The following is a 12,778-nucleotide window of genomic DNA, read 5'->3' as shown; positions in this document are numbered from 1 at the left end:
TGAACACTGTTGCATGGGCGTGCATAAATTAGCCACTGTTATTGTATATGCAGCTTGAGTACTCACTGCGTGCAATGAGACTTGCAATTTCTGGGACGGGTCAGACCTGCTGTAATTGTGCGTGATGGACCGATATGCTTCGATGTTACCGATGTATATGCAGGCCTGCGTGGTATTACGGATCTGAGAAAGCAGCATTGGGCGCCTCTATGCTGGCTTAGCTGTGGCAGGCATTAGCATATTTTTGCAGCTACATTGTGTGTGATTACGCAGCTGCGATCGCAATTGCGCTCCATGCTGAATCAGGCCCATAAACCTCTCCTTTTGGACCTTGCACCATATACTGACCACACCCACTGTTATATTTACTTTGGCATTTTAAATGTCTCTTTTGAATATCTTATTGCAATACCTACCTGTACTGTAGTTGCCACAGAGGATTTCAAACAACTTTAAAATCACCTCCTTGCAACACACTTTCTTCCAGACTGTAGACTCCACTCCCGGATTTGCAATTCTCCAGCTTGCAGTCTTCAGGCTCCTGCTGGAAGTATATTTCTTTTTATTTCCCATTTTTATCAACACACAGCATAAACACAGGACCAGCTTTGGTTTTCATTGTATCACACTTTGCTTTCAAAAGTATTTTAAGCAGAGCAAAACACTGCAGCTGCAATTGTCCCTTTACCAGCCTTTTCCAGAGGTAGGGTCTTGGCTGCAGCTATCTCCCCTGCTTGGAGCTGACTGCGGGTTGCTGTTTCCTCCAGGAGCCCGGTTGATCATAACCCAGGCATAGATGCTCCCGGTCTATCTGAGCTCTGATGCTGATTTCCCCTCACTACCTCTTTATTAACTACCAGTTAGGGGATGGAGGGATGCATTCAGGATCAGCAGACAATCGGCATATGCTGAGTCCTTTTACTAATATATATATATACTGTGTGTATATTTATATATATATATATATATATATATATACACAAATATATACTACAGTTAAACAGGATATATATATATATATATATATATATACTGAATATATATATACTACAGTTAAACAGGATATACAGTATACTGATGCAATACCATGCAACTCTATTCCATATATATACACTATAGGTAAACAGGATATATATTGATGCAATACCCTGCAGCTCGATTCCATAGCGTGTACCACCCACAACAACTTGACTGCTCATTCAAAACTCAAGCCCAAACCCTAACTGACCCAGTGGACAACAATACCGCAGGCTGAGTGTAGTGACTCCCTTAGCATACTACTCCTAGACTTCCCCAGCAATGCATTCACACAATAATGCAGAATGAAACAATGAAACATGTACAGTTCCAGATCCCAATACACAAGCAGGTACCTTACCACCAGCCTACCTCTTAATGAGGGCCTGACTGCTTAATAACTGTCCAATTAGTACCTTCCTATAGGGCCTACTGTCCTTTGTGACTCAGACTATTGCTGGCTACCATGGGGCCCACCAATACCTGTAGGGCCTAATTCCCTTCTTGCACCCTCGGTCCTACTCCCCAACTAAGAGCAAGCTGAAGGAAAGGGGGAGAGGCCCTAATGCCCCTTATGTGCCCTAGGTATAGAGCCCTTATGCTGCCTAGGCCTACTGCCTGCCTATCCAGGGAACAGAGTTCCTTTCTCTGGGCCTAATTCCCCTTGTATTCTCATGTCTACTGCCCACCTAATTAGGGCTTTCACCAATGGTATGGGGCCTAGTGCCCCCTTGTGCCCTTTTGGGTCTACTGCACATTTAACATGTTGCAGGTCTAATGTGATGGTGCCTATGGGCCTTGTGCCTGATTCCCGGAGGCACAGTTGGTTATGGAACTCCTAGACTTACCTGCCACGTAGTCTTCAGCAAACCAGGCCTGGTTCAGCCACTGGGTCATGCTCCATGTGCTTCACCAGCAGTCTTCATATGGGGAGTAGTGGCCGGTGTCAGCTCTTTTGCATTGCACACTGCCCCCTCAGGACTTCCGATATCTTCACTGACTCTACTTCTGGCAGGCATCAGCTCTTTGGTCTTTACTCGGTGGGAAGCAGCCTGTTTAAAATCTCTTGTAATGGCCACTGCCCTTCAGGGCATCTGGTGTCTTCTCCCTGCTTCTTTCTTCAGGAGCTATTCTCTGCTCCTTTGTAGCCATCAGACTGCCTTCCAAAACCATGCATTTTGCTAATATAAGACAGTTTAAGGAGGCGGGGTGATAATGTGGCTCGTCAGCAATAACTTGATGCGGCCATCTTGGATTGGTGATGTAGCAAGCTGTGATTGGCTCGAACATGGCACCATTTTGCAAATGGGCTGCTGTGATTGCCGAGGCCAGAATCCTTACAGATTAAAGCACTCTGTCATGCTCCACATCCGATGGTGTCGCCATGAGATGGACTCGCCACCACTGCTCCTTCACCCGCTGCCAATCTCTGCAGTGGGGGCAAATGGGAGCTGGATCCTCCAAAATTCAGATCCACCATCTGGCTAAAAGTTGCTACCGGGACCTGCTGCCTCAACAGTCAGGATCCATGTGGATCCTAGTTTTCTGCTGCGCTCTGTGCCTCTTCCTAACCCTGCTACACACCCATAGGTAGGCGGTGTGCACCCAGGTTATCTCAGAACTTGCTAACATACCCACAGCCCATATGCACTCTCTAATGGAAAAAGTGCACTGACATTTTTACATGCTGTGGTTTTTAAGTATACAGACATTTGTTAGCCACTGATCAAACCAATGAGATTTGCACTGATGCTCACCCTCATTACTACTGTCTCAATTAAGTGTTGGTTGGCTTGTTACTGCTATTAATCACATCTATGATTTTGTAAAATACCAAGCAGATGTAACAGCTGTTGAATATTTCTATACTAGCTGAAGTACCTGGTGTTGCCCGGATTTAATACTTCAAGTTATTAAGTTTTATTATGTGATGTCATCCAAATACATCCAGTGGAAGGCCCTTGGGTCAAAGTTCTTCCCAGCGCACTCCACAGTGAGGTCCAATCGAAATCCCAACCACTCCGTTAGGCATCCCAGAAGAATTGCCATCCCTCTGTGAAGTTTTCATCCAAATCCATCCAGTGGAAGGCCCAGAACAGGCTCCCCAGGTCAAAATTCTGCCCAGCATACACCACAGGAGGTCCGACCAGGATCTCAATCCCCTAGTATGTCTTCTGATATCCAATGTTACCACTCTGTGAAGTTTTCGTCCAAATCCATCCAGTAGAAGGCTCAGGATACACTCCCCGGGTCAAAGTTCTGCCCAGCGTCCACTAACTCGAGGTCCAATCTGGACCCTAACACGCCTAAAACCTGGCCAGGATCCAACTGAACCTCCTTGCATTGGTTTCATCCCAATCGGTGCAGGGGTGTCCAAATGCATAACTGGACAGACAAACAAACAAACAAATAGACCAATTAATATTATATAGAAGATTTGTCACTCTGTCACATTGTCGCTATGTGGTCTAAGAGCTTTTTGATACAAAGTAGCTATGTAAGATTTGGCAGGAAAATTTTTGGGTTCCTTGCGCACTGGAGAAGTTGTGGCGGGGTGTGCAGCACGTGGATAAGAGGTGCCTAGGGCCTCTGATAAATACAACAAGAAAAGAAAGTTACTGCGCTCACCCCTATGTGTGTAGTATGTAGATTGGGAAGGGGTACCACTATCTAGTTGGAAAATGTTACTCTGATTCCCAAGATGTTGCCCTATTGTGCAATACCCACCCTAATGGAGAAGTTGTTGTGGAGCTTAAATGTCGCCAATGATGGCTAGGCATGATGGCTAAGTGTCACAGAATTATTGGTCACAACACAAAGTAAACTATATCATAAATATAATACATAATGCAACAACAAAGCTATAGACAGTGATGAAATAATTGAGGTATCACATGCATCAAGTAAACATATGAGGGAAATGGCTAAGAAAATGTGTTAAAAAAAGAGTCTCTATAAAACATATGCTGCTGTGATGGATGTAGATGGACCTAGGTGGTACTAGGAGTCTATAGTATAGAGTGGCATCCCACTCTACTACTCAGGAGTCCCCAGTTACAGACAGGTATGTAGAGAATAGGCAGAGAGCATTCTTAGTTGCTTTCAGAGTGTACCTTAGTTGTAGTATCGGTCACATTCATGCAGTGGTGTTTGCTGAGTAAAAGTCAGTTCTCATACAGGGGATGCAGCATGCGGTGCACTTTTTATGGTGGTCTGCTGGGCATTGACCTCTGTTGGGAGTCTGTTAGGGGCTAACTGCGGAGGTCCTGTTCCTTCCTCTCCTGTTGTTCGATACACTGCCACACTTGCCGCTGGTGAAACCACTGCGGTCTTATGCTCACTTCCGGGTGGTGCAGTCACATGACACAGCTTGGGGAGGTACAGCTAGGTCTGTGGGTGCTGTCCTGCATGTTGTGTTCTGTATAGTTAGTGGGCCCAACGCGTTACTTTCAGCCTTCAGGACTTCCTCTGGGGGTTGTGGGTATGCTGCACATACTGATTAGCTGTTTAAATCATTTGCTGGGTGCATGTTACTTTTTTGATTGGACTTCCTGTCCAGTGTTGCCAACTCTGAAATGGAAAACAAGTAACCTATAAGTAAAAAACAAGCCCAAACCAATCCTAAAAAGCCCACTTTATGGGGGTGTCTCTTTGTCCTCACTCTCTATCTGAATAAATTCCTTTATTCCCCCTCTTCTCTAACCTAAATATTTTAGTGTGTGCACAGCCTTATCTGCCTATATTGCTTTTCTCCCTCTACACCAACCTCCATATTTTTACCTCATCCTCCTTTTCATGCCTCATTCCCTCGCCAGTCTTCAGCTGGGTACACACTTGCCGATGTGTGTATCCAGCGATGCGACGCCCGACCATGCAATATACTGTATATCGGGTGGTCGATACATACTGCACGATGTGGTGACCAAAAGTTTGATATGTCGGACACCGGCTCCACCCACTATACCAGTGTCGGCATCTGGGTCGTTCCATCGGCCCTACATGCTGGTCGATGGAACGACCCCAATGGACAACCCGCAGGAGTGCGCAGGGTCACGCATAGTGGGTACACAGTACACACTGGCTGATGTGGACGATATGTCAGCCCAATCGGCAGGATCAGGCGACATATCGTCTAGTGTGTACCCACCATTCCTTTACCTGACTCTTCTCCGCATTTCTCTCACCCCTCTTCTTTACCTCCTTCATTCCTGTCACCTGTCTAATTCCATTATCCCCTCTTTTTAACAGCCTCAGTCATTTTAACTCACCCCAATGTACCTGCCTCATTTCTATAATCTATTTTACCTCTCCTTCTTGCCTGCCCCCTCCAACTTCACCCTGTCCTCCAGCTATTGTCCTCTATTCCCCAGACACAACCTTCCCTCCTTCCTCAGTGCAAAAAACACACAGACACACACATTTACTTACCTCCAGGGGTGCCTCGGCAATGCACACAAAGAAAACAAGCAACCTTAAAAAAAAAAACAAGTAACTTGCAAAAAAAACAAGCCCAATTCTGCTTGTTATATGTGGACTTGGCAACTATGTTCCTGTCCATGGAGCTTGATTTGATTGGTGTACACACCTGTCACTCAAAGTCTAGTAGTTGGATTGAAGATTGGTGGCCATTTGGTTGAAGGTCTGTTTCAATGTATTCATTCAGTCAATCAGGGAAGGGGTTAATCTGTCATCTTTGAGAGGCCCATCAGATATTCATATTGTCCTCTGCATAATGTACTGTAGTGTAATGGTTAAACAGTGTTATTTTGTCCATCAGGGAAGGGATTAATCTGCCATCTTTTAGACGTCCACTGAGTATAGACATTGGCCCTCATTCAGAGCCGTTCGCTATTTGCGGTCGTTCGTTCAAAAACAAGGGGTGGCTATTCAAATGATCCGTTCACACATTGCAGTCTGTTCACACCTCTAAGTCTGAATGAGCGAGCAAAACATACGCTCGTTTATTTGATAAAAACGCCCCCTGGCCGCTCGCACCATACGTCATGTCCACTATTTATTAGATTAATCAAGTACATCGTACAGCGTATGAACTGCTCGCTATTCTTGTGGTTGGTTTTTTCAACCGTTATTTTGCGAGCAGTTCTGAGTTAAAAAAAACCAAGTGACGTGGTTAATGACGCTGCTGTATTAATTATGCACTCCCTTAAAACGCCCGTTTTGACCTTTAAGCACGCCTGCGTTCGAATTCCACTCCCCCATTTTCAAGCACCTTCCCCTGTTACCACCCACATACGCCTCATTCTGTCACTCAAAATAGCAGGCACTCGCTATATAGCGTACAAACGATTTTCGGCCGCACTGACTGGTTCGCGCATGCGTACTAAAAACCGTACGCATGCGCAGATGTGCGAACATCACTCGGAACGAGCATACTGCCGCTAGCGAGCAGCTCTGAATGAGGGCCATTGTTCATAGTAAAGTCTTTGGCGGCTCTGTGTTTGTAAACGGTGTAGGGCAGACCGCTATCACTGCGGTCTGCCCAACACTTGTGGGGACGGGGGACGTGTTCACCCCTTGGCTACTGGTGGCACTGCCGGACGGCGCCCCCCCCTTTGGTCGGCACCCCTGGCGAGTGCCATCCTGGCCACTGGGTAGATACGCCCCTGTATACAGGTATAGGGCACAAGATACTTAATTATATGAAGTCACTAACATCTCTGTGATCATATACAAGCATTAAGCCGCAAGCAGAGTATTTTTATTTGGTTTCCAAAATTATGAGCATTACATATTTCCTGTGTGATGTAAGAATTCTGAATATGGTATTCTGTGTATAATAATGTGATCTTTGTGTTGTCATTACCAGTGCCAGTCTCTGAGGTGACCCTGACCAGTAACACATCACATAACACATCAATGGTCTGGCCAGGAATTGATTCAGTTTCTCTGCACTGCTCATCACGTGGTACAAATGTCAGTTTCTCCTGGAGCCTAAAGGGGGCAGCACTGCATCAGGACCCCCGATACCATCTCACCGAGAATAACTCCACCCTCATTATCAGCCCTGTTTCTGCTAATGATAATGGGACCTTCACCTGCACAGCTTCCAACTCAATAAGTAATGGTACCAGCAATGGTGTAACGCTCAACCTGGCCTGTAAGTAATACAACATTTTACTAAATAGAGCCATTACATTAATTCATGGTTTCTTTCTACTTTGTTACTACAGTGTTTGTTGTTGTGTAATTACATCTATGAACACGCTTCTCTATGCAATTATGCATGAATTTTTAGAAGTGGAGATGTTGCCCATAGCAACTAATCAGATTCTGCTTAATATTTATATAGCACCTTCTAGAAAATAATAGCTAGAATCTGATTAGTTGCTATGAGCAACATCTCCACTTTTAAAAACTCTGATTTTAGTAAATATACCCCTTACTATCCTATGCTTAGATAGCTGGAATAATGGAGAGAAAGGGCAGGCAAGTGTAGTATGGCAGTTTCACATTATAACATGTAGAGGTGGATGCAGCCACAGGCAACTATCAGGAGGTGCATCTTTTGTGGGTGGCTGACCCATGGGACCATATGTTTGCTGATGATCATCAGCATGAACCTTTCAAGTGTGTTAAAATAAATATGTTAAACAACATACCCTTTCCACCATCCGGGTATCAGCAACGTTTGAGGGACTAACAATACAAGGAGCCATAATGTCAACTAACCCAAGCCTGTTACAGGGCTTAATTATCCCCTAGCTAAATGCAACCTCAGACTGAAAGCATTACGGCCCCTCCTACGCCCCTGTTTGGTGGATGTGGGTTATTGTAATGAGTAAACAATAGTTAAACATTTTTTTGAGGGGGAACTACAGGTCCATTCAATACCTGTCATGCTTAAAGTGTTTGGGTATGCTGGTAGAACTACAAATGCCAGCATACCTATTGCTGTCAGATCATGATGGCACTTATAGAACTGCAAACACCAGTATTCCCTGTCATCCAGCATTGGCAAACGCAGGGGGGGTTTCCATCTGCCTGGAAACCCCCCTCCCCAGCCCACACCATGACCACAATAGAAATAGTAATATAATAGATTATTACTAGTGCTGCACGTTCTTCTCAGTATCACAAATGAAATAATTAGCACCACCTGTGGATCTTTTAATATGCATCAGTCAGTAATAAATAACCTGTGCACCAACTAGAAGATCTGGAAAACATGCACTTTTAGAGATGCACTGCTATAGAGCCCAATATGTACATATATGTCCAGGGTAGTGCTAGGTTCTTCTGCTGCTCCTCCAGGCTACCAGACTTGCTCCAATAGTCTGGAATGGTGCCCACATCTAAAATAAATACATTCAGCTCAGACAGGATGGACCTACTGCCGCATCTAATGGCTTACTGTGATCACAGGTCCTGTATATGCTGGAATTATTACACACAATACACATTGTATGACGCTTAATAAAGCTGGTTAAGTACTAATTCTGCTCTCTTCATTGACAGGCCACACTCACTCTAAAATTAAGCATTTGGAAGCCCTCTGGAAACCCTTTGTTTGCCACTGTCCAGGGCCTTCCGCCACTGTCTTCTCCACTTTATTAAGCACCTAGACCCATTGGGGACCCACTTTTTGCTTGCAGGCTAGTAATCCAAAGGGTATAAATAAAAAAATAAATAAATACACATGTGAACACTGAAAGGACTACTTCTATGAGAGCCCACAACAGAAATGACATCTAGAGCCAGTCATTCTAACCTAACAAAGTAGCTTCACTCTGATTTGTCAAAGGTTGGGAAAAGCAGCTCTGATTGGTTAGATGAACAAGGCGATTAGTCTGAATGATGTTCACTAATATAATATAACACTATATTCAAATATTGAATTTTCTCTGCCTTATGAAAAAGTATATAATATATATTTATTGTTTGCCTATTCTATTATTATTATAGTTTCCAACTTTTACCACCTTATTCTGTCTGTGTATTTGCAGCACCAGTCTCTGCGGTGACGCTGAGCAGTGATAACACATCAGGATTGCTCTGGGTGGGAGAGGATTCTGTGTCTCTGTATTGCTCAGCTCAAGGTTCAGCCGTCAACTTCTCCTGGAGCTTGAATGGAGAACTATTATCCCAGCATCCTCCATATTATATTACACAGGAGAGCTCTCCTCCTACCTCCAACCTCACCATCAGCCCTGTCTCCAGGAACGACAATGGACCTTTCACTTGTACAGGATCTAACTTGGCAAACAGTGAGAGCAGTGATGTGTTGAGCTTAGACTTGGCTTGTGAGTATTACTGTATGCAGGGGTGTATCATGGGGTCTGAGTACCCATTGCAAATTAAGGGACTGACACCCCCTTAATAAATACAGTGGTGGCTGTACGGGCAATGATCGCCCAAGCCCCTCCCCTCCCCTCCCTCATTGTCCAGTGCTGATGCTTCTGACTGATATATCAGCAGCAGCACAGACCATTGACAGACAGAACTGGCTGCAGGCGCCCCTGGCGAGTGCCATCCTGGCCAATGGGAAGAAATGGCCCTGACTCTATGCTATAAGAAGTGCATTTTACTTAGGCCATCAATGCTTGTCATATTTGATAGAAGTGGTAATTTAGGTGATATTATTGAATTTTGGGGTATTTGGAATAGTAACCATGAGCTTTGAGTTCAAATTCTGAATTTTGTTGTTGAGGCTCTATAGAGACTTGAGAGCCTGATACCAGACATCCTAATAACAGTAGCTAATATTCAGAGGGAGATGGTGGAATGCCACTATAACAGTGATTAGTGATAGGGACACCTACAGTATATATATAGCATCATAATGTTATGTTGGTGTAATGTCACTTCAGATGTGGTGGAGTTTCACTATAATAGTGATTTGTGATAGAAAGACCTATATATAGAATCATTCTTGTCAGGATGTGGCCTGGGATCGGCCGCTACTCACCTCCGCACTGGCGCCCTTGGGCTTAGGTGTTCAGCCGCTGGGAGTGGAGGTGAGTGGTGTCTGAGTATTCTCCCTGGGGTCTGCTAGGGCTTTCGTGCGTGCATCCTGGTTTCTGGGGTGCCGGGCATAGGTGCAGCCATGTTGGTCCAAATCACCTAACTAGTCTCTCCCAATGGTAGTCCTGCGGTCACTCAGCTGATCCTCTGATCCAATGACCAGCTACCCAGTGATATTAAATCTGACTCCAGGAACAGGAAACTGCTGTTCAACTGCACTGTTCCAGTGACTGTGACTCTCACCAGTGTTGCTCTGTGCTTCAGCCTATTCACAGTTTTCCAAGGTTACCTGTATTAGCTTCCATGCTAATTCTTAGTCTGAGACTTTAATTCTCTCTCAGAACTCCAGTGTTTTATGTTATTTTTCCTGTGTGTCTTGTAGTGTGCTGCTAGCACTACTGCAGCTTCCAGGTGTTATTGAGGTATCAGGTTTCCTGCTAATTTCTAGTTAGCTCTCAGCTGGATCTATAGGAATCCCCAGTACATGCCTGTGTCCACTTCTCTCTATGTCTCTCTGTGCAAATCAGCACCTGAATCTTTTGCAGTTCCCAGTACATTTCCCTGTGTTCTCAAGCAAGCCTGTGACTAGGATCTCTACATTCTCAAGTTAATTTCCAATGTTCAAGTATTCAGATCATCACCAGTGTTCAAGTATTCCATTCATCACCAGTGTTCAAGTATTTCATTCATCACCAGTGTTCAGTATTCTGTTCATCACCAGTGTTCAAGTATTTAGTTCATATCCAGTGTTCAAGTGTTCAGTGCATCTCCAGTCTTCAATTATTCTGTGCATCTCCAGTGTTCAAGTATTTAGTTCATCTCCAATATTCAAGTATCCAGCTCATCTTCAGTATTCCAGTATTAGTTTATATACTATTCATTTAATCTAGTTACGGTCTTCTGCCATACCCAGGTACCTGCCCAGAGGGCCGCTACCTGCCCACTTGGTACAGCGAAACCAAAATCCCCACTGGAGGGCTCACTGGTGAAGACCACCAAGTGGGTTAGACTCCGCGTCTCTGGGCAGGTCTAGCCAAACCTGGGTTTGGCCACAATAGGGAGTCCTAGCTGTCACTCACCTTCTTGTTCCCTAGTCACCCTACTACCTGGCTTCTTCTCTATGGTTTGTGACAATAATGTTTTGTTGGTGTAGTATCACTGGAGATGGTGAAGTGTCACTAAAACAGTGATTAGTTATTAGTGTTGGTATGTACCCGATAAGTGTGATGCATAGTACATCCCACCCTGAAAGAGAAAATATATTTTACCTTGAACATGGAATTTCTAATCTCCAATGTATAATTATAAGTGACAAAATGGGCAGTGAAAGCTGTATAATATTGTGGTATTGTGCATTTGATCTCCCTCTATGCTAGTGTTTAAATCTCAGAATACTGGTTTATTATTCTGACTCCTCTCACCTCAAAGGGCACCCAGAAGGAAACATTCGCTGTCTTCCACACACTTATGACCAGACTCTCCAGCTTACCTGCTCCTGGCCAGGAGGACAACCTGCAGCCAATGTGACCATGATATTAGATAACAAAACAGAGACCAATCATAACCAAGTGAGCAGGAATTTAACTTCAGAAAATAATGTCCAAGGATCCAATCTGAGCTGCCACGGAGATCAGCAGGGAAGAACCTCAAGCTGTATATTGCCATTAGGTGAGATAAGCTCTAAATTTGGATACTGTAAAAAGGTTACAAAAAAAAAACAAGTGACTATGTTACTGCTCTTTTTATATAACTGTTTCATAGACAAAGGCTGCGATATAATTGGTAGCTCAATATGAGAGAGAAAGTAAAAATGTCATCTACTGTTCACTTTATTACTAAACTTAAAGGGGAGGATATACAAAGCCTTCCCGACGGGTTGCAGGTACATATTTAAAACAACACCTGGAGTTAGTGCATAGTGCTGCATGCTTTACACTGATTCCGGGTGCCTTTATAAAAAGGGAGCTTCAAGCTGCTGCTTCGTAAATCCTCCCCATTGTTATCTGAATTCTAATGCACCACTAAACCCCTACAATTGTAGGACATTTTTAGGTAAAGAACATTATACATATATAACATGACTTTTCACTGTAATACTGTAGTGTAGTGTGGGGGTATTACAGTTCACTGTAGACAGCAGAAACTCCTCCCACGTGTTTAGGGCAAGATGGAGCTACAGGTTGAACCGATCAGTAATAGTCAGGATGAGGGAATAATATGAGGTGACTTAAACTCTGTGATTTTATTCCATCAGAGCCTCCACAGTCCTCGGGACATGACAATAGTACAATCACTACAGTGACAGTCGGGCAAACTGCGGTTATGACAGTGTATCTGATAGCTGGACTACATTACAGAGCTAATGCTCCCACACCCACGGTCCTCCCTGCTAAGTTCTCCTGGTTGTTTCCAAATGGCAGTCTTATCTCAAACGGAAATAAATTCACAGTGATCTCTACTGACTACACATCCAGTCTCCATATCTCCGATGTGACTAATGAAGAAGGTGGAAGATATAGATGCACAGCTGTCAATTTTATTGGAAACGCCACCTTCAACTTTACTCTCGATGTGACAGCAAGTAAGTGACCTTATGTTTGAAGAAACATTATCGTGTAGATAGAAGTCCACCAGCACCAGCTATTTCATTTAAATAGTATCTCAACTTTGATCTATACAGTAAATCAATATTTTTATTATTTCCATATGAAAACCATAATCGGCGTCTAATTCTACAAGGTAATTTCCCAGGGAAAGAGTAAAATATTAAAATCAAAGC

The 12,778-nt window shown here is 44.0% G+C and overlaps 1 protein-coding gene across 1 annotated transcript in view; it reads left to right on the top strand.

The window, feature by feature from the left end:
- Window positions 1-12,778, top strand: part of LOC148507790 (cell adhesion molecule CEACAM5-like) — an 84,809-nt gene that overhangs the window by 43,897 nt on the left and 28,134 nt on the right. Inside the window, exons 4-7 of the mRNA XM_088445606.1 lie at window positions 6,845-7,135; window positions 8,982-9,278; window positions 11,428-11,667; window positions 12,254-12,580. Of these exons, the coding sequence (XP_088301732.1) occupies window positions 6,845-7,135; window positions 8,982-9,278; window positions 11,428-11,667; window positions 12,254-12,580 (1,155 nt within the window). The remainder of the gene's footprint in view (window positions 1-6,844; window positions 7,136-8,981; window positions 9,279-11,427; window positions 11,668-12,253; window positions 12,581-12,778) is intronic.

The sequence above is a fragment of the Taudactylus pleione genome, unplaced genomic scaffold (assembly GCF_031769625.1).
Source record: "Taudactylus pleione unplaced genomic scaffold, aTauple2 ptg000384l, whole genome shotgun sequence".
Classification (NCBI taxonomy): Eukaryota; Metazoa; Chordata; class Amphibia; order Anura; family Myobatrachidae; genus Taudactylus; species Taudactylus pleione.
Note: the sequence above shows the minus strand (reverse complement) of the source record. Positions and strands in the feature narration are given on the sequence as shown.